At 32.9% G+C, this 25,370-nt stretch overlaps 1 protein-coding gene across 5 annotated transcripts in view; it reads left to right on the forward strand.

The window, feature by feature from the left end:
• Positions 1-13,123: 13,123 nt before the first annotated feature.
• Positions 13,124-25,370, forward strand: part of LOC117928922 (ubiquitin carboxyl-terminal hydrolase 12-like) — a 49,595-nt gene continuing 37,348 nt past the window's right edge. For 3 of the 5 annotated variants that reach the window (XM_034849038.1, XM_034849037.1, XM_034849039.1), the window contains exons 1-9: positions 13,167-13,286; positions 13,476-13,539; positions 14,028-14,175; positions 14,288-14,445; positions 16,831-17,096; positions 17,183-17,401; positions 17,496-17,604; positions 17,692-17,807; positions 18,139-18,237. In XM_034849038.1, the coding sequence (XP_034704929.1) occupies positions 13,257-13,286; positions 13,476-13,539; positions 14,028-14,175; positions 14,288-14,445; positions 16,831-17,096; positions 17,183-17,401; positions 17,496-17,604; positions 17,692-17,807; positions 18,139-18,237 (1,209 nt within the window). In that variant the 5' untranslated portion in view covers positions 13,167-13,256. Of the gene's footprint in view, positions 13,287-13,475; positions 13,540-14,027; positions 14,176-14,287; positions 14,446-16,830; positions 17,097-17,182; positions 17,402-17,495; positions 17,605-17,691; positions 17,808-18,138; positions 18,238-25,370 lie in introns of all 5 variants that reach the window. The other 2 variants (XM_034849036.1, XM_034849035.1) reach the window with 2 other exon arrangements.

A 25,370-nucleotide genomic window follows, 5' to 3' on the forward strand; every position in this document is an offset into this window, starting at 1 on the left:
AGAATAATTATGAACATAGATAGTTTCTAGCTAGTTGTTTTGAATTTTTAAATTTTGGCATGTTCTTTCAATATGATTTATTAAAATATATCCTTTATTTTCCTATCCAAGAAAACAAAGGAAAAAAAAAATTGTCCATATTGTGGAACTCTAGCACATTTTTGAATTTGCTATTGAAATTTCAAAATTTTGACAAAGTTTTCCACTGAATTATTCTTTGGTTGTGAAAATATGTGTTATGTTTAATTTAGTATCCTATTTTGTTCATGGGCCAATGGTTTATTCAATTTTCACTTAATTTTAACTGTATGGATCCTACTCTAGAACAAAATGTTGAGGCTAAGCTTTGATATGAAAATAAAAAAACCTTCATGTTTTTTGTGTGGAAGAGATGCTAAGATGTTCTTAGATTTCTTTAACGCTTTTTTGTTGGAGAATGGCCAAGATTTTTGTGAGAGTTGTCCTTTGGGTTGATTCTACAAATATATGGGTGCTCTCTACTCTCATGTCAGTGGGTAAACCCCACAAGAAAATTCAATTTTAAAAATTGTGGTTACCAGAATGTTGAGTGGAGTGTTATCTCTAAGCACTACAACACCCACATTAGTTACTAGATTGTGCTCTATCATTTTTTTTACCAAAAATTGTTTCAAACCTTTTTTCTTCTTGCTATGAATTATGAAAGCTTACGATCTATTTAGCAGTAAAGATTTGGTAAATTCAAGATAAATATTGTTGTAATAGAATTTTCATAAAGAGGTTTTGGAAATAAATAAAAATAGGAAATGTGTTGCAAGATTTATAGGGGATATGTGTAGTGCATTGGATTTGCCACAATGTTTAATATGCTTTTAGCAATAAAGTTTATGAGAATTTATTTCCTAGTAGCCCTAGTGCATCAAATGCAGCAGTATTATCAACTTGGCGTTTTGTGAATTAATTTAGTCTTTGTAGTCTTGTTTTTTAGCTATGAAAGGTTTATTGAAATTTGTATTGTATGGTGCTTGTTTAGACTCTTTAAGATTTTAAAATGTAATCTAAACATCTTATATATACTATAGAATTTTTATTTGATTTCTATCTCATCTATGTGCTTCTAAAATAATTTAATCTTTGCATGCTTATTATGTAGTCTTATTTTTTAGCTATGAAATGTTTATATATATATATCATATAATGCATGTTTAGGCTTTTTTGGCTTTTGAAATGTTTTCAGATATCTTATATATGTTTTAGGTTTTTTTGCTTTGATTTTTATCTCGTCTCTAACTTGTTGAATTGACCTATTTTGGTATATTTTTAGCCTTCTCTGGCTCTTAGTTTATACCTTAGACACCTTGTGCATGTTAGACAAACCCTCTCTTGTAGCATAACTCCCATTTAACTTTTTATTTTGATTTATTTTGTAATTGCATATGTATTGCCTTATTCTACATTTCTTTGCATGTTTGTGTAATTTACTCCATTTTGATGATTAGTTTAGCTATCTTTGACCTTTGATTGGAGTTGTATTGTACATACTATTTTATGTTTGCTTTAGTGTTAAATCACTTTTTATACTTGTGCACTATACTAACATGTTGTAGTATTTTGGTTTTAGAGGTGCGTTATCTTCTTCCCTTAATTTGTTTGATTTTGCATGCGATGCTCTTGTCTCCATTATCATGCCTTGTGTTATTTCAGCTTTTGTATCATGATATCTATAATCTATTAAACAACTGTCTTTACTCTCTCTATTAGGAATCTTAGATTGCTTCGTTCCCTAGCCCTGGCTCTGGCTCTCGTAGGGTGCATACATCTACCTTAGGCTTCTTTAAAACTAAATCAAAGCATAATCATGCCATTCAAAACACCAATACGATATCAAATTTAGAGAATAATTAAAATATACCTGGATTTGGATGTTCTCGAATCAATTACAAACCATAAAGATGTTGTTGAAGAATTCAAAACCGTAGAAAATGTTGTAGATCTCGTCTACCCAATAGTTTTCCACTTGATCTCTCCAAAAAGGGTCTAGACACAAGAAAAATGTAGGTTTATCTCTCTAAAGGGTGGCTAGGGTTTCCCTCTTTGGAGACTCTCTAGAAGATGACAAGTATAATTGAAACCATAACCCCTAACAAGGGTATTTATAGGGCTCCTTATAGGCTTAAGTGATTTGAACCCGAATTGGGTTTAGGTCATCTAATCCAGCCCACTTGGGTCCTAATTAATTAATTAACCCTGTTGAGCTCCAATTAATTAATTAGCTCATTTTAGAAAGCCAATTTATAAGATCTAGTGCAACTTTGCATTTTAGTCAAAACACCTTTATACACACTAATGAACTAGAAACCCAAATCTCTCAAAACAAACATGTTACCATGAACTAGGAGCTTGCTTAGGGACCACTAAGACCCATAGGAAAAATACTTGATCTCTCATAATCTAATTCTAAAGTTGATTTAATATTCTACTAAAGAGAATCAATCGCACTCTAATATCCTATGTAATTACAACAAGGTGTAGCTCGGGTCTGTGCCCTACTATCTACTACATGCAAAGTCTTCATAAACTTGTATCTGTAATCTAACAAGGTAGTATTATCACCTACCAAGATTACTTCTTCAATTCTTAAGTTACAGATCCTCCTTATTATGTGATCAATTGACATACTCTAACTTCAAGGAGAATATGTAAAATTCCATTGAGTAAAATGTTACAACCACGGTCTTCCTAATAATATGCCCTTTGGAATACCCAAGGGAACACATTGTCTTAATACCATATACATATCACGGTGCCAATATTAAGAATATATGTGACCACTAGCCTTCATCAATAATGACCTAATTTATAGGGATATATGACCACTTTAAGGCTCTCATTGATTTTGGCATAAGCTTAATGTCGTCTCAAGGTTAAGAGTTCATGTAGTATAGTAGTTTGTGAATCATGACAACTAACAACCTTATGTCATGATTCACCATAGGTCTTGTCTAATATGAAACCATAGACATTAGTACACTCACCATTGGAAACTCATCTAGACTACCAAGACAAGTTATCATTCCAATTATGAGGTAGTGCACTACAATCTCTATTAGATTGCAAAATCCATGAATTAATTGTGAACAATTTATCACTTTGCAAATGACCTATGACTTGTATCCTTAGTCCAACTCCTAATGCCTCTAATTCATATACAATGCAAGTGATATGAGTGTGTATGCTTAGATAAACAATTAATGCAAATAGGATAATAAAAGGGAACCAAGAAACATAATAAATGAATGAATCTAAAACTATTACGTCATGTCATACTTTCTAGAGCTCAATCCCAATACCCTTTACTTGCTTAGGAGGGTGCTACACTATAATACCTTCTTAATAAGTAACTTGACCTCTGGAGTTAGACTCGATTTTCACGGACTTCACTTTTTCTTCAAAAAGGAGTTATTTTATGGTTTTATTTCTTATTGTTTTGCCTCTAAAAATAAACCAAAACAAGCGATAACTACAACTTTTTTTTAAAATCATTTTTTCACAATAAAAAAGCGAGTTGCATTATCGAGAGATGATGCACATGAAAAATAAGGGTCCACACTTAGAGTTTTCCTTTTTATTTTGTTTCCCTTAAAAAAAACTAAAATAATTGTTTTGCCTTTATTTTATGGAGTCACATAGGATTTTTCTTTCTTATTTTGTTTCCTTTAGAAAATAACTCAAATAAGCATATAAAGTTTTCTTTCTTATTTTATTTATTTAAAAAATATAATAACTAAAATTTCGATATTCAATCACCATGAATAGAATTTTAGAATTTTATGTGTTGATAAAAACTTAAATTAGTATAAGGGCTTGCACACCCTTAAGTTTGAGCCCAATTTCACTAGCTAAATGTCTTGTTATTAATATTTCTTTCTTTCTCTCTCTCTTTCCCTCTATAAATACCCCTTTAAAGGTTAGGATTTCATAATGATTTTCTAGAGAGTCATCATTAGGCTACTTCTTCATTACGTGGAATCAATTTGGAAATGTCCAAATTGGAGGTAAAGTTCTCTATAGCCTTTAATCTAGATCTTTGAATGTTAAAAATTCTATTTTTTGCTTCTATTGCATAAGATATAGAGGCCTAGGTAGATTGCATGTACCTATACGATTCGAGGCATATGATCGAAGAAATCCAAAGTTCCCATCAATTTTTTCTAACATTTTTATAAGTTTTGATCAATATAGACCGCACCAAAATATGTGTGAATACTTTAGTAGTTCTCTAAGGGTAAAGATGTAGTTGTAGCTTTAAAAAAAACCTAGTAAGTCAGGTGTTGAATCTCAAAGAAGGGATCTTGGAGTGCAGGTAAGGTGGACAAATTAAGAAAATGAATAAAATTGGTGCTGAAAAATAACTCTTATTTGAATTCTTGTTTTAAACAAGAAAATAGTTGGAAAGTGGTTTTATGTAAAACAAGAATTTGTTAAAACTTTGTAACTAACTGTTAAGGAGAATGTATACCCTATGGGTTCCCTTTTCTCACCATGGAATGTCCTTTGGTATTAATATTTCAACTAAAAGTGTTTATCTATCAATTGAATTCCACCATACAACCCTAAGTTTTTCCCAAAATATTAGTGATTTGATAATTGTTGTCTTGGGCTTACATAAAACTGTTGCAAGTCAAAATGGCTTTCATATTAAGTGCTTAGAATGCCCTATGGAACCCTAGGCTCCAACTTCTAATTTGGTATAAAAAATTGGTCATTTTATTTAACCCAATATCTCATCTATTTGTTGAATCACAACATTAAGTGCTTAATAGTGATCATTACAAGTCAAAACGACTTCACCATTAAGCATTTCAAATACCTTAGAGAGACACCTTAAGTTCAATTTCCAAATATAGAAAAGTTTAGTGATTTAAAAAAGTCCTATATTATTCTATTTGTTAAATTGCATAATTAAGGGCTCAATAATAGCCATTCCAAGTCTATCAATTGAATTCCACCATACAACCCTAAGTTTTTCCCAAAATATTAGTGATTTGATAATTGTTGTCTTGGGCTTACATAAAACTGTTGCAAGTCAAAATGGCTTTCATATTAAGTGCTTAGAATGCCCTATGGAACCCTAGGCTCCAACTTCTAATTTGGTATAAAAAATTGGTCATTTTATTTAACTCAATATCTCATCTATTTGTTGAATCACAACATTAAGTGCTTAATAGTGATCATTACAAGTCAAAACGACTTCACCATTAAGCATTTCAAATAACTTAGAGAGACACCTTAAGTTCAATTTCCAAATATAGAAAAGTTTAGTGATTTAAAAAAGTCCTATATTATTCTATTTGTTAAATTGCATAATTAAGGGCTCAATAATAGCCATTCCAAGTCAAAAGGGTGAAACCATTAATCACTTGGAATACCCTAAAGCGACCCCTAAACTCCAGTTCTCAAATATTAAGAAATGTGTTAGGATGGAACCCTTAAAAGCATGGCATGATGCAATAGATTTGGAGTTCATTATTTATTTCATGATATTCCAGTTTCACTTATATCTATCCTTATTCCATGCATTATACTTTATGAGCATTCTCACCTTGTATTTCTTGCATTATATGACTTTGGTGCATTAAGAGTTGCATAGAAGATCCAAGTCATGGATTCCTTGCAAGTAGATGACTTGTTCACAATCAATTTATAGACTTAGGCAATCCATTAGAGGTTGTAGTATACTACCTCCTAATTTGAGAGGTAGTTAGTCTTGGCCATTGAGATAGGTTTCCCATGGTGAGTGTACTAATATGTATGATTACACATTGGATAGAACCTATGAAGAGTCATGACCTAAGGCTATCAAGTAGTCATGAATTCACTAAGTTGCTTCATTGTGTTATCTCTTAACCTTAAGAGAATATTGAGTTTGTGCTAAAGTTAGCAATGACTTTAACCTATAAGTGAGATCATCAGCTGATCATATATTCCCTATGGATTGGGTTACTATTGATGGAAGTTGGTAGCAATAAGTATTCTTAATAGAGGCACCATGATATCTCATGGGATTGAGATATATTGTCATCTTGGGCAATCCTAAGGAGATGTGTTCATGTAAACTATGGTCATAACAGTTCCTTATGTGAAACTTAACATAGGCTTTTAGAGAGCTAAGATATGGCAGTTGATCACATAATAAAAAGATCTATAACTCAAGGATACTAGGGGTAGTCATAAAAGGTCGATAGTTTTCATCTTATTGGACTACAGATATTAGTTTATGAGGAGATTGAATAGAATGTAAAGTCACAGACCTGAGCACTTAGTGTCTCATTGTTATTTATATTAGGTACCATAGTACAATTGATTCTCTATAGTAGGATGTTGAATCAACTTCATAATTGGATTCTAAGGGAGCCAATACTGTCCTATGGGTCCCAATGGTTCCCGCTATAGCTCATATACCTTGTTAACATGATTTATGAGGGTTAGATTGACTCTAGGTTCACTTTTGTGCATAAGAGTGTTTTGGTAATTACGTAAGGTTGCACAAGGGTAAGTGAACAAGTTCTTTGGATTGGGCTAATTGATTAAATAGTAGACCTTATTGGGTCAATTAATCAATTAAGACTCATTTTAGGTTAGATTAAGTGACCAAGTCCTTAGTGGGTTCAAGTCACTTAAGCCCAATGGAAACCCTATAAATACTTCCTTAAGGTTTAGGGTTTCCATAGAGTTGTCTTCCACCTCCAAAGAGAAAGAGAGTCATAGCCTTTACATTCTCTTCTCCACATTGGAAGTGTGCCAAAATCAAGGAAGAGTCATTAGGCGGAAGATTTTAGGTCTACGAGACTTTTGATGACATCGATTTGATTCTTCAACACTTGGATTCGAGATTTGGGAACATCGAAACCTAAAGGTTAGGATTGTAACCCTAAAGATCAATTAAAAAAAATAGTACTGCTTTCATCTCTTAGATCTAAGATACCAACGAAATGTTGCATTCATTTAGATAATAGGGATTCAACTAATGGGTAAATTAAAACTATAGACACCTCATAAGCAAAGCCATTCCAATGGTGGAAGGGGATGCCCTAGAGTTTCCTTTCCTCAACCTAGATGACTACTCACAAACATTAAAGGAAATTTAAATTGAATGAATAAAACAAATATTATACAACTAAACATAGGAATCTTAAAACTTGAAATTGAACTTACAAGAATTCAATAATAATATAAAAACTCAATAAACCTTTTAAGAAAACAAATTCATGATAAGAAAATAATCTTAACAAAAGCAATAATGTAAAGAAAAACCTAAAACACAAAAAGAAGTTCCAAGATCTCCTTTCTCTCTAATGTAGACTCCAAAAACTGAGTAAGAATGTTCAAAACTCCACCCAAGGGAGAAGATCTTAACACCTCCAATGGCTGCCCATTCATTCTTTTATATCCTTTCCAAGCAAGCCTTAAGTTATCTCATGTGAAAGTATCTCTCCTCCATATGAAAGAGGCTCAAGGATGATTTGGAATTAGTAAGCTATTGGATCTAGCCCATTTTTTTAGGTTTATACAAATAAAAAAAATATATATATATATAAAAAGGTCACTCATGGGCTACAATTACGTGCTCCTTAAAAGAAGGGGGTGGCACCACTCCCCTTATGGAGCCCTTGGTGGCACTCTCTTGAATTGGAATATCACTCGTGTTTCATCAAACAAACGACTTACAAAAATTCTAAAATTTGGTCAAACTTAAGTTCAGAAAGTTAGGAATCCAAAAAAAATTTGTTTTAACTTGATCGGGCATGTCTAGCATCTTCAACCACCTCAAAACATTTTATTGGTCGGACAAAGTCAACACTTGATAGCTCCTTGCAAATTCAATCTTTTGGTTCAATTCACCCTCCATTCTTACATCCAAGATGTCCCAAAAGGATTTGAAGGTCATCATTATTCATGAATATGCTTGTAAATATAAAAAAAATTAAAGAAAACATGAGAAAACTAGTTATATTCAAGATGACATAAAATTACTTAGTTGAAGAGTGTTTTTAATGGTGAAATCAAGCTAAAGAAGTGATCATCACTCCTACTTTTATATAGAATATTACATTATTCACATACCCATCTTATCGATATATTTTTTAAAAATTTCTTCCAATATTTTTTTTATTTCTCTATATTTTTTGTGAAATTCAATAACCGATATTTTCTTAATTTCTATACTTTAATCCTTGGTTTCCAACAATTGTTGCCACATTCATTAGTATACATGAAATAAAATCAATTTCTCCTAGTGTTTCTTTACTACCAAGTAATTGTATTTCTAAAGTATCAAAGCACCAACCTTTTGAATTGAAATTCCATCACTTTTTTTTATATATAAATTAAATAAAGTTTGATTATTTGATAAAAAATTACACGAGAGAAAGTGTTTGATGGTGTTAGTAAATATAGAAAAAATTAGCGTTAACCTTAGATGAAGGTGTTTTTTTTTTTTTTTTTTGAAAGCAATTTGCTTTTAAATTTTATATTGTTTGCTTGTTTTTTGCTTTTACTTTTTATTAACTTATTATTTAATTTTTTTTAATTGAATAAGAAAAACTAAAATATTTGGCTTTTTCTAATAACTTAGAGTAACCTATTGGTTTTTCTTTACTTTTTAATACTTAATAGAAAAAAATTATTAAAAAAACAAACTATTTAATATTTAACATTATTAATAAATATTTAGTTTTAAGTTTTATTTGGAATTAAATAAAAAAAAAACACCACCAAAGTCTTTGTTGATACTTTGAAAGAATCAAATCCCAATTAGGGTTCTACAAATGAGTTTCTTTTAGCTTATGTTTGGTTCCCAAAAATTACTAAGGAAAGAAAAAAAATACTAAGAACAATAATTTTCTCACCTTTGGTTTATCAATGAAAAGGATGAAAGAAAAACAAATATAATCAAAATTAGTTACATATTTTTAAATTATTTGATCTTTACATAAATAATATAAAAATAAATGAATTTGAAGTAACCTATAAAAATGATTTATTGATTTTAAATTTAATTTTTATTTTTCTTCTTATTTTCTCTCTCTTTTTTTTCTTTACATTTTCCCTCAAAATTTTTGGAACCAAACATAGCCCTAAAGAGAAATACGTGACCAAATCCAAATTTAATTGATTTGGGGAATGAGATACAATCTTTATTTGGTCTTTTTATTCTTCTAGGGTGGAATTTGTCATCGGCCTTGGTTTGGATTGGACCTTAACAATCTTGGGCTTGGGTTTAGGTTTTAGGCTTGAACTTTGGCTTGTTTTGGGCTTGGGTTTAGGTCCAGGCTTGAACTTTAGCTTGTTTTGGGCTTGAGGTCTAAATTTAGCTAGGCTCATGTTCCTTGAGGACATCAATATGTGATAGGACATTAAAGACATCTTGAACTTGATATTCAATCCTCAAACTTGAGCTTTTTGAATCATTAAAGCTTGAGCTTTGTTCAATTCTTCTCAAGCATACCTATGCGATTTTGGAAACTAAGGAGAGCCTTATTTCATTGAAGGTTATTGAAGTTTTCCTTATTTCTTGTAGATATTGTTTCTTAATTAGTTTATATTTGGGAAGATTATGAAATATATTCGGAATTAAAAATCAATAATTTGGAAACTTGGCAAAACATATTTGAAAATTTATCTTTTCACTTGTCAAACTTTTTATTTTTTATTTATTTTGATAATTACATTTTAATTATTAAAATTTTTATTTTTATTTTTATTTAATTTGAAGACAATTTATCTTGGCGGAAATTATGTTTTAGGGGCAAATAAAACTGATAATTGGCCTAAGGTCCACAAAACATGTAAAATTCAACCTAAAGGTTAATAATTGTTTATACTTAAGTTAAATGATATGACTTTCTTTTATTGTCAAAAATATCCAAAGGAAATGGAAATGGTATAAAATGAATATATGATATGTGACTATATTGTATCATTTAGGATACACCCTACTTGTTATATGTTTTTTTAAAGTTTATTTCAGTCATATCTTTTTTTCTAGTCTTATCCCAATTTTCTGGTTCTCCTCCAACTTTTCCTACAAAGTTCATTTGGAATTCTCAAGTCTCTTTCAAAGTCAAGTCATTTGTCCTCATTGCAATTTATTTTTTAAAAGGATAAAAATAAATAAATAAAACCATGTAAAATTTTGATTTGAAAAGTTTATTTCAATATGTAACTTTAAATTATTTTTCAAAATATAATTTAAAATAAAAATATTAAAATTATTTTACAAATAATTTTAACATGATTTTTTATTTTATATAATAACAATATATATCATATGAAAATTCTAAAATATATGCAAAAAAATGTTATAGATTTCTTTCATTTCAAATATATGAAAATTAAAATTTAAAAATGCTATTATTTATAATAGGAAGATAAAAATAAAACTAAAAATAAATTTAAATTATAAAAAATATTTTTTTTTACTAAAATTTAACTTATTCAATTATAAAATATAAAAATTAAATTAAATTAAAAAGATATAACTAAATCTATTTTTTTTCTTTTTAAAATTTTTAAATAAAGAATAAATGAAAAATATTAAAATGTTTTTAGAAAAAAAATTAAAAAGTGAAATAAATATGACACTCAAAGATCAAAAGAGGAGTTGAGTAGAAACAAAAGGAAAGCATCTATAAAAGTCAATAATAAAAAGAATGAAATATATAAGCACATTTAATTTCCTAATTTTCTTTTATGTATTTTTGTCTTTTGTATTTTATATTATAACATCAATTATGTTAAATATATAGATTTTTTATTTAATCAATCCTAACTTTTATTTTAATTATGTTGATTGATAATAATATGTTACTTTTACTGAATAGAAAAAGTTAAATATTTTAATTTTTTAATTCAATCATCTAAAACTCCTTTGCATTTTCTTTCAAGTATATGAAAATTACATTTTAAAAATGCTATTATTTACAATAGGAAAGTAAAAAATAAAAATAAAAATAAATTTAAATTATAAAAAATATTTGTTTTTGCTTAAAATTTAACTTATTCAATTATAAAATATAAAAATTAAATTAAATTAGAAAAATTAAAACTTAAAAAGATATAACTAAAAGTCTATTTTTTTCCTTTCTAATTTTTTTAAATAAAAAATAAATGAAAAACATTAAAATATTTTTAAAATTTTGTTTATTGAAAATATACCTTGATTACAGAGAGTTGATGAATACAAACTGATTGACAGTAGAGGGATGACTCACGTTGATGAACACAACAGGAAAATTACAAGAGAAAATTTTTTAATTCACCATCTCACTATCATTTTTACACTTTTTAAGCTCTCTCTTGAACTCCGTTCTGAACTCTTCCTGATGAAGAAAGTTGAGGCTCTATTTATAGGCGAGGCTTCAGATTTGAGATTTTCTTCATTCTGAAAATTTTGAAATCCGTCACATGTATAAACAGCTGGAGCCTTGGTGAATTATCTCTGCAGAAAAAGGTAAGAAAACTTTGCTCTTGTCAGATTACTTTGGAAGAAAAATTATTCTCTTTCAAAAGGATAAAAATAAATAAATTAAACCATGTAAAATTTTGATTTGAAAAGTTTATTTCAATATGTAACTTTAAATTATTTTTCAAAATATAATTTAAAATAAAAATATTAAAATTACTTTTTAAATAATTTTAACATGATTTTTTATTTTATATAATAACAATATATATCATATGAAAATTCTAAAATATATGCAAAAAAATCTTTAAAAAACTGTTATAGATTTCTTTCATTTCAAATATATGAAAATTAAAATTTAAAAATGCTATTATTTATAATAGGAAAATAAAAATAAAACTAAAAATATATTTAAATTATAAAAAATATTTGTTTTTACTAAAATTTAACTTATTCAATTATAAAATATAAAAATTAGATTAAATTAAAAAATTAAAAAGATATAACTAAAAGTCTATTTTTTTGCTTTTTAAAATTTTTAAATAAAGAATAAATGAAAAATATTAAAATGTTTTTAGAAAAAAAAATAAAAAGTGAAATAAATATAACACTCAAGATCAAAAGAGGAGAGTAGAAACAAAAGGAAAGCATCTATAAAAGTCAATAATAAAAAGAATGAAATGTATAAGCACATTTAATTTCCTAATTTTCTTTTACGTATTTTTGTCTTTTGTATTTTATATCATAACATCAATTATGTTAAATATGTAGATTTTTTATTTAATCGATCCTAAATTTTATTTTAATGATATTGATTGATAATAATATGTTACTTTTACTGAATAAAAAAAGTTAAATATTTTGATTTTTTAATTCTGTTATCTAAAACTCCTTTGCATTTTCTTTCAAATATATGAAAATTACATTTTAAAAATGCTATTATTTACAATAGGAAAGTAAAAAATAAAATTAAAAACAAATTTAAATTATAAAAAACATTTGTTTTTGCTTAAAATTTAACTTATTCAATTATAAATATATAAAAGTTAAATTAAATTAGAAAAATAAAAAATTAAAAAGATATAACTAAAAGTCTATTTTTTTCCTTTCTAATTTTTTTAAATAAAAAATAAATGAAAAACATTAAAATATTTTAGAAAATAAATTAAAAAAGTGTAATAAATATGACACTCGAAAATCAAAAGAGGAGAGTAAAAACGAAAAGGAAAGAATCAACTCAATAATACGAACGAAATGTATATGCTCATTGAATTTCTTAATTTCCTTTCAGGGTATTTTTGTCTTTTGTATTTCATGTCATAACATCAATTATGTTAAATATGTAGATTTTTTTATTTAATTGATCCGAATTCTATTTTAATAATGTTGATTGATATTAATATATTATTTTTAATTCAATACAAAAAATTAAATATTTTGAAAGTTTTAATTCAAATAAGAGAAAGATAAATCATGGTGAAGTGTTGTGAAGGGTTTGTAGAGAAAAGACGAACAAAAAGCAGAGGCGTCATTTACTTACGGCCTACGGGAAGGGAATAGAGGAATAGGGGGGAGTTATAAGAAAAGAGTGATAATTAAAGGGATAAAAGAGGGCGGAAATAATTAAATAAATAATAAATAAAGAGGAGAAGTAAAAAATGAATCCAATTACGTAATTCCGAAGATATCCCTGGACTCTGGCCCTTTTCTACACTTTCTCCTTCGTGTTTACGTTGCAAAGGCTGCTTCTCCCTGGCGCTCTCTCCAATTCCTGTCTCAGATTCGCCGATCGGACGGCCATTCTTGTCCGCCAATGACTCTCTTGACTCCTCCGCCTTTGGATGTATCTACCACTTAACCCTCTTCCACTCTGCTCTTTCACTTTCTCTCAATTCGATCTTCATACTGTTGGCTTAGGGATTTCGATAATTCCCGAAATCGACCCCAATTTCATCCTTTCCTCTGGTCCATGGTTAGCTCCTAGGGTTACTTTCACCAGATCGGAGCTCTTATATTTCACCTTGTTTTGCAGCAGGAGGACGATGAGATGCTTGTTCCGCACACCGACTTCGCCGACGGTCCTCAGCCCATGGAAGGTACTGCTGCTGCTGCTGCTTCTTCTTCTTATTCTCTTTTTTCTTCCTTTTTGGTTCCCTAGGAAATGAAAGAAAGTGAAATCTTAAAAAAGAGAGGAAATCAAAATTTTGAGGTCGTCATGGTTTTGATTTAAGAAACAATTGCCTCCAAGGCAGTGGCTTTTCGTGTTTGGATGGCGGCAGAACTGAGCGACGCAAAAGAAAATCGAAATCAGGGTTTTGGGACTTGGGTTTGTGTTTTGGTACGTTGGTGTTTCATCACACTCAATACCACTCGGCCAAGTGCAAAGTGGTGGTATTGGGTTCAGTTGAGTGAAGATATTCTTTGTTGAATATAAAATACGAAATCTCTTTTGTTTTCCTTCGTTTTCTTGCAAGCAAACAGGGCACATTTATATCATTTTGGGGGTGGGCAATAGACTTTTTCTTCTTAATTGATTTGATTCTGAATTTGGTTTTTTCGTTTTCTTATTTAATTTTACTTTCAGTGGCGCAGCCAGATGCTGCTAGTACAGTGGATGCGCAGACAGTGGAGGATCCCCCGTCGGCCAGGTTCACGTGGACAATTGAGAACTTTTCTAGGTTGAATACCAAGAAGCTCTACTCGGATGTGTTCTATGTTGGAGGCTACAAATGGTAGTTGGATCTAGTCCATTCATTATGTTTCTTTTGTATTTATTCTGGTTCTTGATTATGTTTGGTTTGCTTATTCTTTAAATTCCTTTCGCATTGCATTTGTCTTGGGCAGGAGGGTTCTTATTTTTCCCAAGGGGAACAACGTGGACCATTTGTCAATGTACTTAGATGTAGCTGATTCAGCAACCTTGCCATATGGATGGAGTAGATATGCTCAGTTCAGCTTGGCTGTGATCAATCAAATTCATAACAAGTTCACAATTAGGAAAGGTACCTTCTTTATCGTATTTATATCACCTTAGAATTGCATGCAGTAGCTTGTGTCTGTTAATACACATGGATTCATCATTAGGATAAAGTGCTTTACCGGTAAAATTTGTGATTCTATATTATGTGATTTTTTATGACTTGTAGGCACTTATCTCTATCAGTACTTTGGGGTATTGCACACATGTTGATGCAATATCCTTGTCCATTTGCCTGATATGTGTTTTGGCATTTACAAAAAAATCCGCTTGTATTTCCTTAGATGAATTTTTCATGGTATAGCATGGGAGGGAGTTATGAAACTTTTGACATTTTGACCTATTTGGGGGAGTTCTTAATATGACTTTAGCTTTCTTTCACACCCATTCTGGACAAAGCAACAGTGAATCTGATTTTACTAATAGAGAAGTATGAAATGAATGTAGGGTTGAAGGTTGAAGAATCCCACACAAATCAGAACATAACAAAACAAGGAAACTAGAAAGAAAAAAAATGGAGAAAGGAATAAATTAAAGCAGATAACTATTCTCCCTATTGAAATGAACAATGTTTGCCCTTCTTTATGTAAAAAAATATGCCTTTATTTTTTATTATTTTCACATGAGGTTAAACTCCAGTGTCAGGAAGTGAGCACTTCCTCCTTTTACTCACAGAAGAAACTTCTGTACACCAAGAATGTAGAAGAATTTCCTTAAATTTGCAGCAGTATTATTCTTGCTCTCCAGGGGATAGGTATCCTAAGGGTCTAAGACCTTTGAAAAGAGCACAATGTATGCTTTAATGGAACTATACATGGCTACCTTCTTATAGAAGGCTAGAGAGTACTTTGGATTTTTAAGGATCCCTCCAACACAGCCAGATTTCCAAAAGATCATCCCCAAATTTAAACTTGGCAATTTCTCTCAGAGGTGTGTGCTACAACCTGTGCACCATTTCTCTCCTTGCCTTGGTTAGGATCATGCACCTACTAGATCACTCTGCATAATGGTGAGAGTGTTGCCTAGCATGTAGAAAGTTTTGGGATAGAAACCATAAAGGAGTCAGGTATGAAGTTGAATCTCAACCTCATTTTGGGAAGGCCTCTTTATCTTTCAAAATGATGGTATTTCCCTCAGCTCTCATTATTCAAATAAAGCCTAAAAGACAGCTGATGAAGTCTTGTGCCTCAGCTTCTGTCAGACCACAATTTATGTGTCTACTCTACCTGATGCGTAGGTAACTGTAATTTTCTGTGTGACTTGGTCCACCTAATGCCTTGGGATGGGTTTGGTGCTTTGATAACAAAATGTACTGCATCTTTCACTCTTTGGAGCAAATTGTTGCCATTCGTTTCCGGCAGAGGAGGTTTAGGGCTCTTGGACAGCTTTTGCGGTGGGAGCATAAGGTTTTGGAAGGATAAGTGGTGTAGAGATGAACCTTTATGTGCTACTTTCCCTTCTTTATTTGTCATTGCTAATTCGAAGGAGGCATGAGTGGCAGATGTATTGAATCAACTAGATGAAGGGGGTTGCTAGAATCCTCCTTTCTCTAGGCCTACGAATGATTGAGAGGTGGAAAAGTGGAGTGGCTCCTTATGATACTGCATGGAAGAGGGTGTATTGTGAAGAAGATAGAGTGATTTAGATAGAGTCAAACGGTAAGTTTTTTGTCAAAGCCCTCTATACTATCTTAGAGCCAAGGAGTTTAGCATCTATCCCAATGGATTTTGTATGGAATTCATGGATGTTGCCAAAGGTGGGTTTTTTTGCTTGGAGGTCATGTGGTTAACTTTTAAAAGGAGAGGGTGGCTTCTTTTTTTTTTTTTTTTAATCAAAAACAAAATAGATATTGATAATAGTAAAGTTGAAGAGAAGGATGAGAGGTCCTTCTCACAAAGTACAAAATTTGATCAAAGTAAGGCTATACTCCTCTACTGTACAACGAGAAGTACTGAAAAAGGGATGTACAAAATATCTCAAGAACCAAAATCATACTCTCTCAAATGTTATTCACCTCTTTCGAATTACAAACTGAAAGCCAATTAACTGAAGAGGGAGAGGAATATAAGATCGTTTGAAAATGAGCAATCTAATTGAAGGCTAAAATAAACTTGTCTTTGTGATCTTTGGTCATGAATTAAGATGTTTATAGATAATGGTCCTTTATCTTTAATTGACTTTGTTGATTGGTTGAGTTCTTATTGATGGTGGGTATAGTTTTTTGTAGCCCCTTTATTCTTTTGGTTGTGCTTTTGGGTGACTGTTGTATACTTCCTGTGTACTTTGAGGCACCCTCTATGGCGTGTTCTTTTATATAATGCTATTTTATTTTACCTATAAAAAATGTAACTTTCTGATGATTGATCATTTTCAATGCTTTGATGATTTAAAATCCTTATGCCTGCGGCAGATACACAACACCAGTTCAATGCACGTGAAAGTGATTGGGGATTCACTTCATTCATGCCTCTTGGTGAACTGTATGACCCTGCAAGAGGTTATCTTGTGAATGATACATGCATAGTTGAAGCTGATGTTGCTGTCCGTAGGGTTATTGATTACTGGACTCATGACTCAAAGAAGGAGACTGGTTATGTTGGACTGAAGAACCAAGGAGCTACCTGTTACATGAATTCCCTTCTTCAGACACTCTACCATATTCCTTACTTCAGAAAGGTTGGGAAATTCTCTTTTTTCCTCCTTTACGTGTTACATTGATATTATTTGCAAGAAAGCACTACATTTGGAACTGTGTATTTCAGGCTGTGTATCATATGCCGACAACTGAGAATGATATGCCATCAGGGAGTATCCCTCTGGCTTTGCAGAGTTTATTCTATAAGCTCCAATACAGTGACACTAGTGTAGCGACGAAAGAGTTGACAAAGTCTTTTGGGTGGGATACTTATGATTCTTTCATGCAGCATGACGTGCAAGAACTCAATAGGGTTCTTTGTGAAAAGCTTGAGGATAAAATGAAGGTATAGGCGCTTAACATTGCCACTTGTTGGACTTCAGTGCTTATAAACAAGTTTGGGAAATCATTAAATTTGATTGTTATTTTTAATGGCTCAGGGAACTGTTGTGGAGGGTACTATACAGCAGTTATTTGAAGGGCACCATATGAACTATATTGAATGCATTAATGTGGACTATAAATCAACAAGAAAGGAATCATTTTATGGTATGTATTTCAGTTTTCATGGACTAGATTGTATTATCTGTGATAGATTGGTGGGTTTCACTTGTCTGTATACATATTTGGTTACAGATCTTCAGCTTGATGTCAAAGGCTGTCGCGATGTTTATGCTTCATTTGACAAGTATGTTGAGGTTGAACGTCTCGAGGGTGATAATAAGTATCATGCTGAAATCCATGGGCTACAGGTTAGTTGACACCAAAAACATTGCATCTTTAAATTTTTTCAACTTTGTATTATTTCCTGAGGAACTTAAACCAATGAAGCATACAATGGTTTTATCAGATTTTTAAATGGCTCAATTTATATTAGGAGAAATCTTGTTTTTGTCTGGGATTTCATCTTGTTTTCTTTCTTTTCTTTTATGCATTCTCTTCTGGGTTTCCTGAAACTGTGGTTAGTATTTATTCATTTTGAAGTTAGTTGTCAAAGTCATAGAGTGAAGTCTCTCTCCAGCTTTTGCTCAATTATTAGATGGAAGATGGCTCTCAAAGCTATACTGTATTTGATCTTTCCAGGATGCCAGAAAAGGTGTTTTATTCATTGATTTTCCTCCTGTCCTTCAACTTCAGCTAAAACGGTTTGAGTATGATTTTATGCGGGATACTATGGTCAAGGTTAGTGATTTGAATATTTTTTTCATAGGCTGTAAAATCATTTAGCAATTGAATACTTAATTCTCTGCCTTTATTATTTACTTCTATCTGCCTTGTATGACTTGGCCTATTTCATGATCATGATTACTAGCCTTGTACAGTGCACGCAAATAAGTTATATACAAAGCACCAAAAAAATGGTTCCAGTGTCATACACTGTTCATTTATGTTTCTGTGCCTCTGCTCAGTTGTTCTTTCTTATATTCCCCATTATAGCTAAATTAAGATTTTACTTAAGCCTTGGAGCATTTACTAAGTTAAGATAAGAAAATTACATATGGTTGCCACACATGATGTTGCAAGCTAGAATGGTGTTTAGTGTTGAGATTCTGCCATGTGCAGCACAAATCTTTCATGAGTGCCTAGCATATTCATAATATCCAAAAGAATGTCAATTACTTCTTTTCTTTATTTATTTTTATAGTTTTTTATGGAATGGAAAGCTACTTGAGTAGCATGTTGCTTCTTCCATTCTTTGTTCCATATTTCATCCTTGGAGTTTTGTCTTTTGAGATGTTAAATTCTTTTAATGTTTGTATGTAGAATTTTTATTCCTTTGATATAGTTTGCAGGGGTTCTTAGTAGGAGAGGCTAGCCATGTAAATGGTGAAGTTTTCATGTTTTGGGAGAGAGTAGAGTGAATTGAGGGGTGTGAGAGTTTGTGAGTGTGGCAGTAACCTCTTGGTGGGTCTCTTAAGTGGTGAATTCTTCAAGAATCCTCAGAGGGAGAGATCCTTGTGGCATCCAAACCAAGGTACTCAAAGCATTCAATTTACTTAATAGTAGGGCAGCGTATGCACACCTTTGACGTGCAACAACCTGTTTTGGGCTCTTCAAGCCCTAATTCCTGACTCAGACATGCATGGAACATCTGGTGTTTTGTTATTAGGCAAAGTGTAGGACATGGGCGTTACCCTTGGGGCAATTGAAACATCCTTATGTGATCACCCTTGAGGCTGTGGGGGAGGTAGCCACTGAAGGCACCCTCTTGAAGGGGGAGAGTAGGTGGGTATCCTTCATCACTCTCTTGGAAGGTGTTGATGTGGGTTATTGGAGTTGGTGAGGATGCAGTCACTGAAATATCTAGAGACATTAGTTTTGGGAACCATGTAGAGATGGAGTCATGTGAGACATTCTGTTGGTAACTCTGCATGGAGTAGAACCACTAATGCATGATGTATGGGGATGCCTTAATGTGTCGTTGGGCCTGCATGTCAAAATGGACATGTGGCTTATATTTATGGTTCACTTGTTAGCCACAGTACTAAACATTTATTTGTATTTATGTGATAAAGGAATTGAACAAACGTCTGGTTCCATATTGATGATCTGTTTGAATCCTCAAGATCATGCCATTGGGGGCAGCCTCTTGTGTTGGTATATATATTTTTTTTGATAGGTAAAAGAATGTATATTGAAATTAGAAGAAGCAGTCAAGTACACCAACGTATATAGGATGTATACAATGAGCACCAAAAGCAAGCCCTCCAAAAAGAGCACAAAAAACACTCTAGCCCTCAACAAGACCCCACCCACTCCACAAAATCAAACAAGGTCATCGAATCTTCCCTTATATACATGCTAACCCAAAAAGAGAGATTACAAAGAAATGAAAGTTTTCACCATTGGTCATTGTGTCCCTAATCTTCAAAAGCTCTTTGATTTTGTTCCCTCTAGATTGTCCAAAAGATGCAAAGAGGAGCAGTTTTCCACACTTTTTTCCTTTTCTTCCTAATAGAGGTCAAGAACAGAATCCTCATTGAAGAGGGATCACTCATGTGATCCTAAATAAGGAAAACAATAGATGCCATGGAAGCCTTACTTTAGAGCAATGAAGAAGTAAATGATCAATAGACTCCCCCTCCTGCTTACATAGCTAACATCTATTCACCAAGGGTCGCCCTCTCTTCAGGAGATTATCTAAAGTTAGCACTATTCCCTAATTAGTTTTCCATGCAAAAAATTTGACTTTGGAGGGTACCCATGAATTCCAAATAATGTTCTTTGGAAAGATGATCGCCCCACATCCAAAACTTCATAGAAAGATTTGACAAAAAATGATCCCTTCTTATCGTCTTTCCAAACCACCTTGTCATTATCGCCCCTTCTGACCAAATTCCCTCTCAACTTGGAGAGAAAAGTCACAACGATGTCCAACTCCCAATCATTAAAGTGCCTAGTGAAGCACGGGGTCTAGTATCCCATTCCTCTGGTGTCATCCCAAAAATCTGCCACCTAAGCCTTCTTGGAGGCCACTAAAGCATACAAAGAAGGGAAAGACAAGTACAAGGGTTCGTCCTTACACCATTTGTCTGTCTAGAACTTTACCCTTTTGCCGTTACAAACTTCAGAGGAGGTTCTATTGAAGCAAAGATCCCACCCCTTCCTAATAGCCCTCTTGACACCAGCCCTATATCCACCTCTAACATCACAAGGATGCCAACCCATTCATTCCTTCCCATATTTCCCTTTAATAATTTGCTTCCAAAAGACATTCCCATTAGAGACATATCTCCAACACCACTTAACAAGAAGGGCCTTATTTAGGAGAGAGAGACTTGTAATTCCCAACCCCCCTTTTCTCTTCTCTATGCAAACAGTTGACCAACTAACCAAATCAGACATTTTCTCTAGAGCCTCACCTCCTTAGAGAAAGTCCCTTCAAATCTTCTCTAATCTCAATCTAACCTTTCTAGGGATACCAAACAAAGACATACAATATTGGCAAGCTCGATACATTACTTCTACCTTTAAGGCATGACTCAAGTGGTAAAGCGATGGGGAGGGTTTGTGGGAGGTTCCAAGTTCAAGTCTCAATGGGGACAACAATTTATCTATTAAAAAAGAAAAGCTTGATAAAGTACTTCTAATCAAAGTAAGTCTCCCTCCTTTAGAAATGTATTGTCTTCTCCACAACGATAGTTTTTGTAAAATTTTTCTTTCACAACATCTCATAATGCTTTAGATCTATAGGAGGCTCCCAAAGGTAATCCTAGATAAGTGGAAGGAAGTTTTCCTATCTTGCAACCCAATTTTGTAGCCAAATTATCTACATATATGTACCCTTCCAAGTGGAATCAATTTCGCTTTTATCTAGATTGATTTTGAGCCTTGATAATGCCTCAAACTACATGAGCAGCCAACTCAAATGAGTCATCTCCTCTTAGGAATCTTCATAGAGGACCATAGTGTCGTCTGCAAATAAGAGATGGGACACCACCATTCCCCCTCCCTCCTCCCTCTAACCCTGAAACTAGACAAGTACCCCCCCTCTTAGGCTCTCTCTATTAGGTGGCTTAAGACCTCCATGGCTAGAACAAACAAAAATGGGGACAAAGGATCCCCCTCTCTCAACCCCCTCGAATTTTGAAAGAAACCAAAAGGAGTTCCATTAACCAACACTAAAAACCTTGCTGTGGAAATGTACCATTGAATCCATCTAATCCATTTATGGCCAAAACCCATTTTTCCATAATTGCAAACAAAAAAACTCAATTGACATGGTCATATGCTTTTTCTATGTCCAACTTGCAAATGACACCATTGGAGTCGACCTTCAAGCTTGAGTCAATTGCTTCATTTGCTACAAGGGATGCATCTAAAATCTGTCTCCCCTCTACAAAAGCGTTCTAAAACTTAGAAACCACTTTTCTCACCACTTTAATCTATTTGCCAACACTTCGCCAAAAGTTTATAGAGACCCCCTATGAAACTTATTGGTCTAAAATCTTTCAAATCCTCTACACACCCCTTCTTTGGGATTAAATCCAAAAAGGTAGTATTTAAACTTTCAAACTTGCCATTGGCAAAGAAATTCGAAAAGAACCCATCACCTTATCCTTAATGAAATCCCAACTAAATTGCCAAAAAGCCATAGTGGAGCCATCGGGGCCAAGAACTTTATCCCCACTTAAATTAGATGAGCACTAAACACTTCCTCCTCTAAAAAAGCCCTCTCCAAGCCCAAAGCCTCCTGCCGATCCAAAGTCTTCAAATATATGCCACTAATGCTTAGCCCCCCCAATCACCAAATCAGACAAAAGATGGTGAAAAGCCTGTGCCACTCCTTGCTTAATTTCTGATTCCTCTGTAAGCCACTCCCTGTCCGCCTTGATCTTGGCAAAAAAATTCCTCCACCTATGAACATTAGCCATTTGGTGCAAAAACCTGGTGTTCTTATCCCCCTCCTTCCACTAAATCTCCCTAGACTTTTGCCTCCACGAAACTTCCTAAAAAATTTCCCATTTGCGAAACTGTTCTTTTGCTGCCTGTCTAGCTACCTCCTCCTCCAGCAGTAAAGGAGATTCCATCTCTTTAGAGTCCCAAAAACCCATTTGCTTCAAAGCAAACTCTTTTTAGATAGCTATATGACCAAAAACTTCTTTGTTCCACACCTTCAATCTCACTTTCAATGCTTTCAGCTTAGAACTCAAAACAAAGCTAAAAGATCTGTTGCATCCAGCCCCAACCACCAACTCTTAAGCAAGTCTTTGAATCCCTCTACCTTCAACCACATATTCTCAAATGTGAATGGGGTTTTGCCACTTCTCACCCCTCCCTCATCTAGAAGAATTGGTGTATGATCTGAGACAGGCCTTGTCAGAGAGCATGGGAGCAGCCCGCTAAATGATTTTTACACTCTTTTGAGACCAAAAAGTGTTCCAAGCATGATAAAATTTTAAAATTTTTAATAGATTACACGTTGACATAGAAATAGAGACATCTATACGCATATAGATGTGTGTAAATATATATATATACACCAAATTCACACAATGTACAATATGCGCCTAAAAGCTAATCAAGGAAAGAGAACAAAAAACCTCCCTCTCCTTATTGCAAGCTTAGCCAATCAACAATGCCTATCATGGATATTGATTGATGATTCATGTATTTTTTTTTTTTTTATAGGAAGCGACAAAGGGATATATTGATAGAAAAAAGAAGTACAAGAGAAGGATGAGGAATCCTCCCACCAAAGAAAACTAAACTACAAGAATACAAAAACAAGAAAATACTCAGTAAAAACAAACAAACTCTCTAGATTAGACCAAGCCTTTGGAATTGCACACCACTAACTAGTCAAGTTGTAGCACATTAGGGGAGTCCCCTTAAAAACCTTGGAACAAAAAGCTTAAAGAGAAGCAAGGAAATGAATATAATTCCAAAGATACTTTGAATTCCTTGCTTTATCCTAAAAAATCATGGCATTTCTTTCTCGCCACACAACCCAAATTAAAGCGATGCTCGCAGCTTGCCACAAAACTATCCCTCTCTTAGATAAACCAAAACCATTATAATTGATGGACAACATGTCGTAGATGCTCCTCGGGGGAACCCAATCCATCTTGGCTTACTGAAATAATCTGTGCCACAACCCCATCGTCAAAGAGCAATGTAGGAAAAGATGATCTGTTGATTCTCCATGTTTCATGCACAGATTACAAATATCAAGATTAAGAGCTTTGTAGGGTCTTATCTCAGGAGTTATGTTTACTCCTTGCTTTTCTAGGCAAAAGATCCAGCTAGTCTTCAAGAAATTTATTGACCATGGGTTAATAGTTTCTAAAGCTTTGTGTCTTGAAAATTAAAGTGCTGTTGACCAGTTTTCTTAAGTTTAGCAAATAAAGGTCCCGCTTTCCTGCTGAGATTAGGAATATAATCTCTAGCATAGTTGAGTATTCCTAATGTTATGGGCTTCCTGAAGATAGCTGTTATCTTCATTATGATCTAAAGGAACTATAATAATGTTTCCTTTGTTATCATAGGCTAAATCTTCTTCCGTTTTAAGAAGGTTTGACTTAAAAAGGCGGTCTGAGTATTCCTTTAACTCAGAGGGGCTATAATTGATGGGAAAAGAAGAATTATGAAGAATTCTCTTATTCATCTTCTTCTTCTTCGTTATTGCTAGTATTAGCATCTATGTCATCTAGCTGAGGAACGCTAGTGGCTTTGTAAGAAGTAATCCTCATAGTAGTGTTACCTGCTGAATTGGTATAATAACTTGCTTTTTCTGGAAGCAAATCATTAAACTGGGCTGGCTGGACAAATCTCTGGATATTCCATTCTTGTCCTGTAGCCTCTTCTGCTTTATTTTCTTTGGGCATAATCATGCTTACAGAATTATCAGTGGCTAATTCAACAAACTTGTTGATTTTAATGAGGTATCTAACATTCGAATTCTTAGATACTTTCCCAACTATACCATAGCATACTAATAAATTATTGCCACCAATCCATGAATCATCATATCCTTTGGTGTCAATGCTAATTTTGACGTATTTTGCTGATACCAAATTGAAAAAAGGGGGGATACCTTTCTTTAGCTAATGGTAAGGCTGTAGACATTAAAAGCAGAAACAGTCTATCAGTTGAATCCATCAGTCACTAAGATTTCCTTCTTCTATGAATCCTATTTCATCCCAATAGGTGCTAGTAGAGGCTGCTGTCTCTAACCATCCTAACCTTCTTAATCCTTCTAAGGTATAAGATCTATATTCTACTTCATCAGTGGAGGCTCCAATGGCTTTAAGATCAGAGATAGAAATACGAAAATATTTCATAATCTCTTCTCGCTTGAAAATCTCATGCTTATACTTATGGAAAATAGATCAGTGCTGTCTAACTTCTCTAAGATAATCTTCATAATGAAAATTATTATAAGAAGAGGCTATTTTGGCTGTATAAATAAATTTTTGGATAGAATATCCACATATCCAGAGGCTGAGAGGCTCATAAGGAATAGAAGTTGTGGCTTCAAGGGGCAAAGTTTTGACTAAACAGGTTTTGGCTTTATAATAGGAATGCAGAACTGTGCCAACTTGTGATTCTTGCAAATACATGCAAATAATTCCAATATATCTACACTCATATCTTTGAAGTGTTTGGCTGCTGATATAATCTGCACACATGATTGCATATAAGTTTAAATTAATGAACTTGGTTGTTTTCCTAATGAAATTCGACTAAACTTCTTCTAGGCTAAGCATGGCTCAAGAATCTGACAGAGGTTTTTATCACACCTTGAAATATCTGGACAGAACCTACTCTCACAGAGGTATAAAAAAGGATACTTCTTGCCCTAAACGCCTATC

The sequence above is a fragment of the Vitis riparia genome, chromosome 13 (genome assembly GCF_004353265.1).
Source record: "Vitis riparia cultivar Riparia Gloire de Montpellier isolate 1030 chromosome 13, EGFV_Vit.rip_1.0, whole genome shotgun sequence".
In the NCBI taxonomy this organism is placed as follows: Eukaryota; Viridiplantae; Streptophyta; class Magnoliopsida; order Vitales; family Vitaceae; genus Vitis; species Vitis riparia.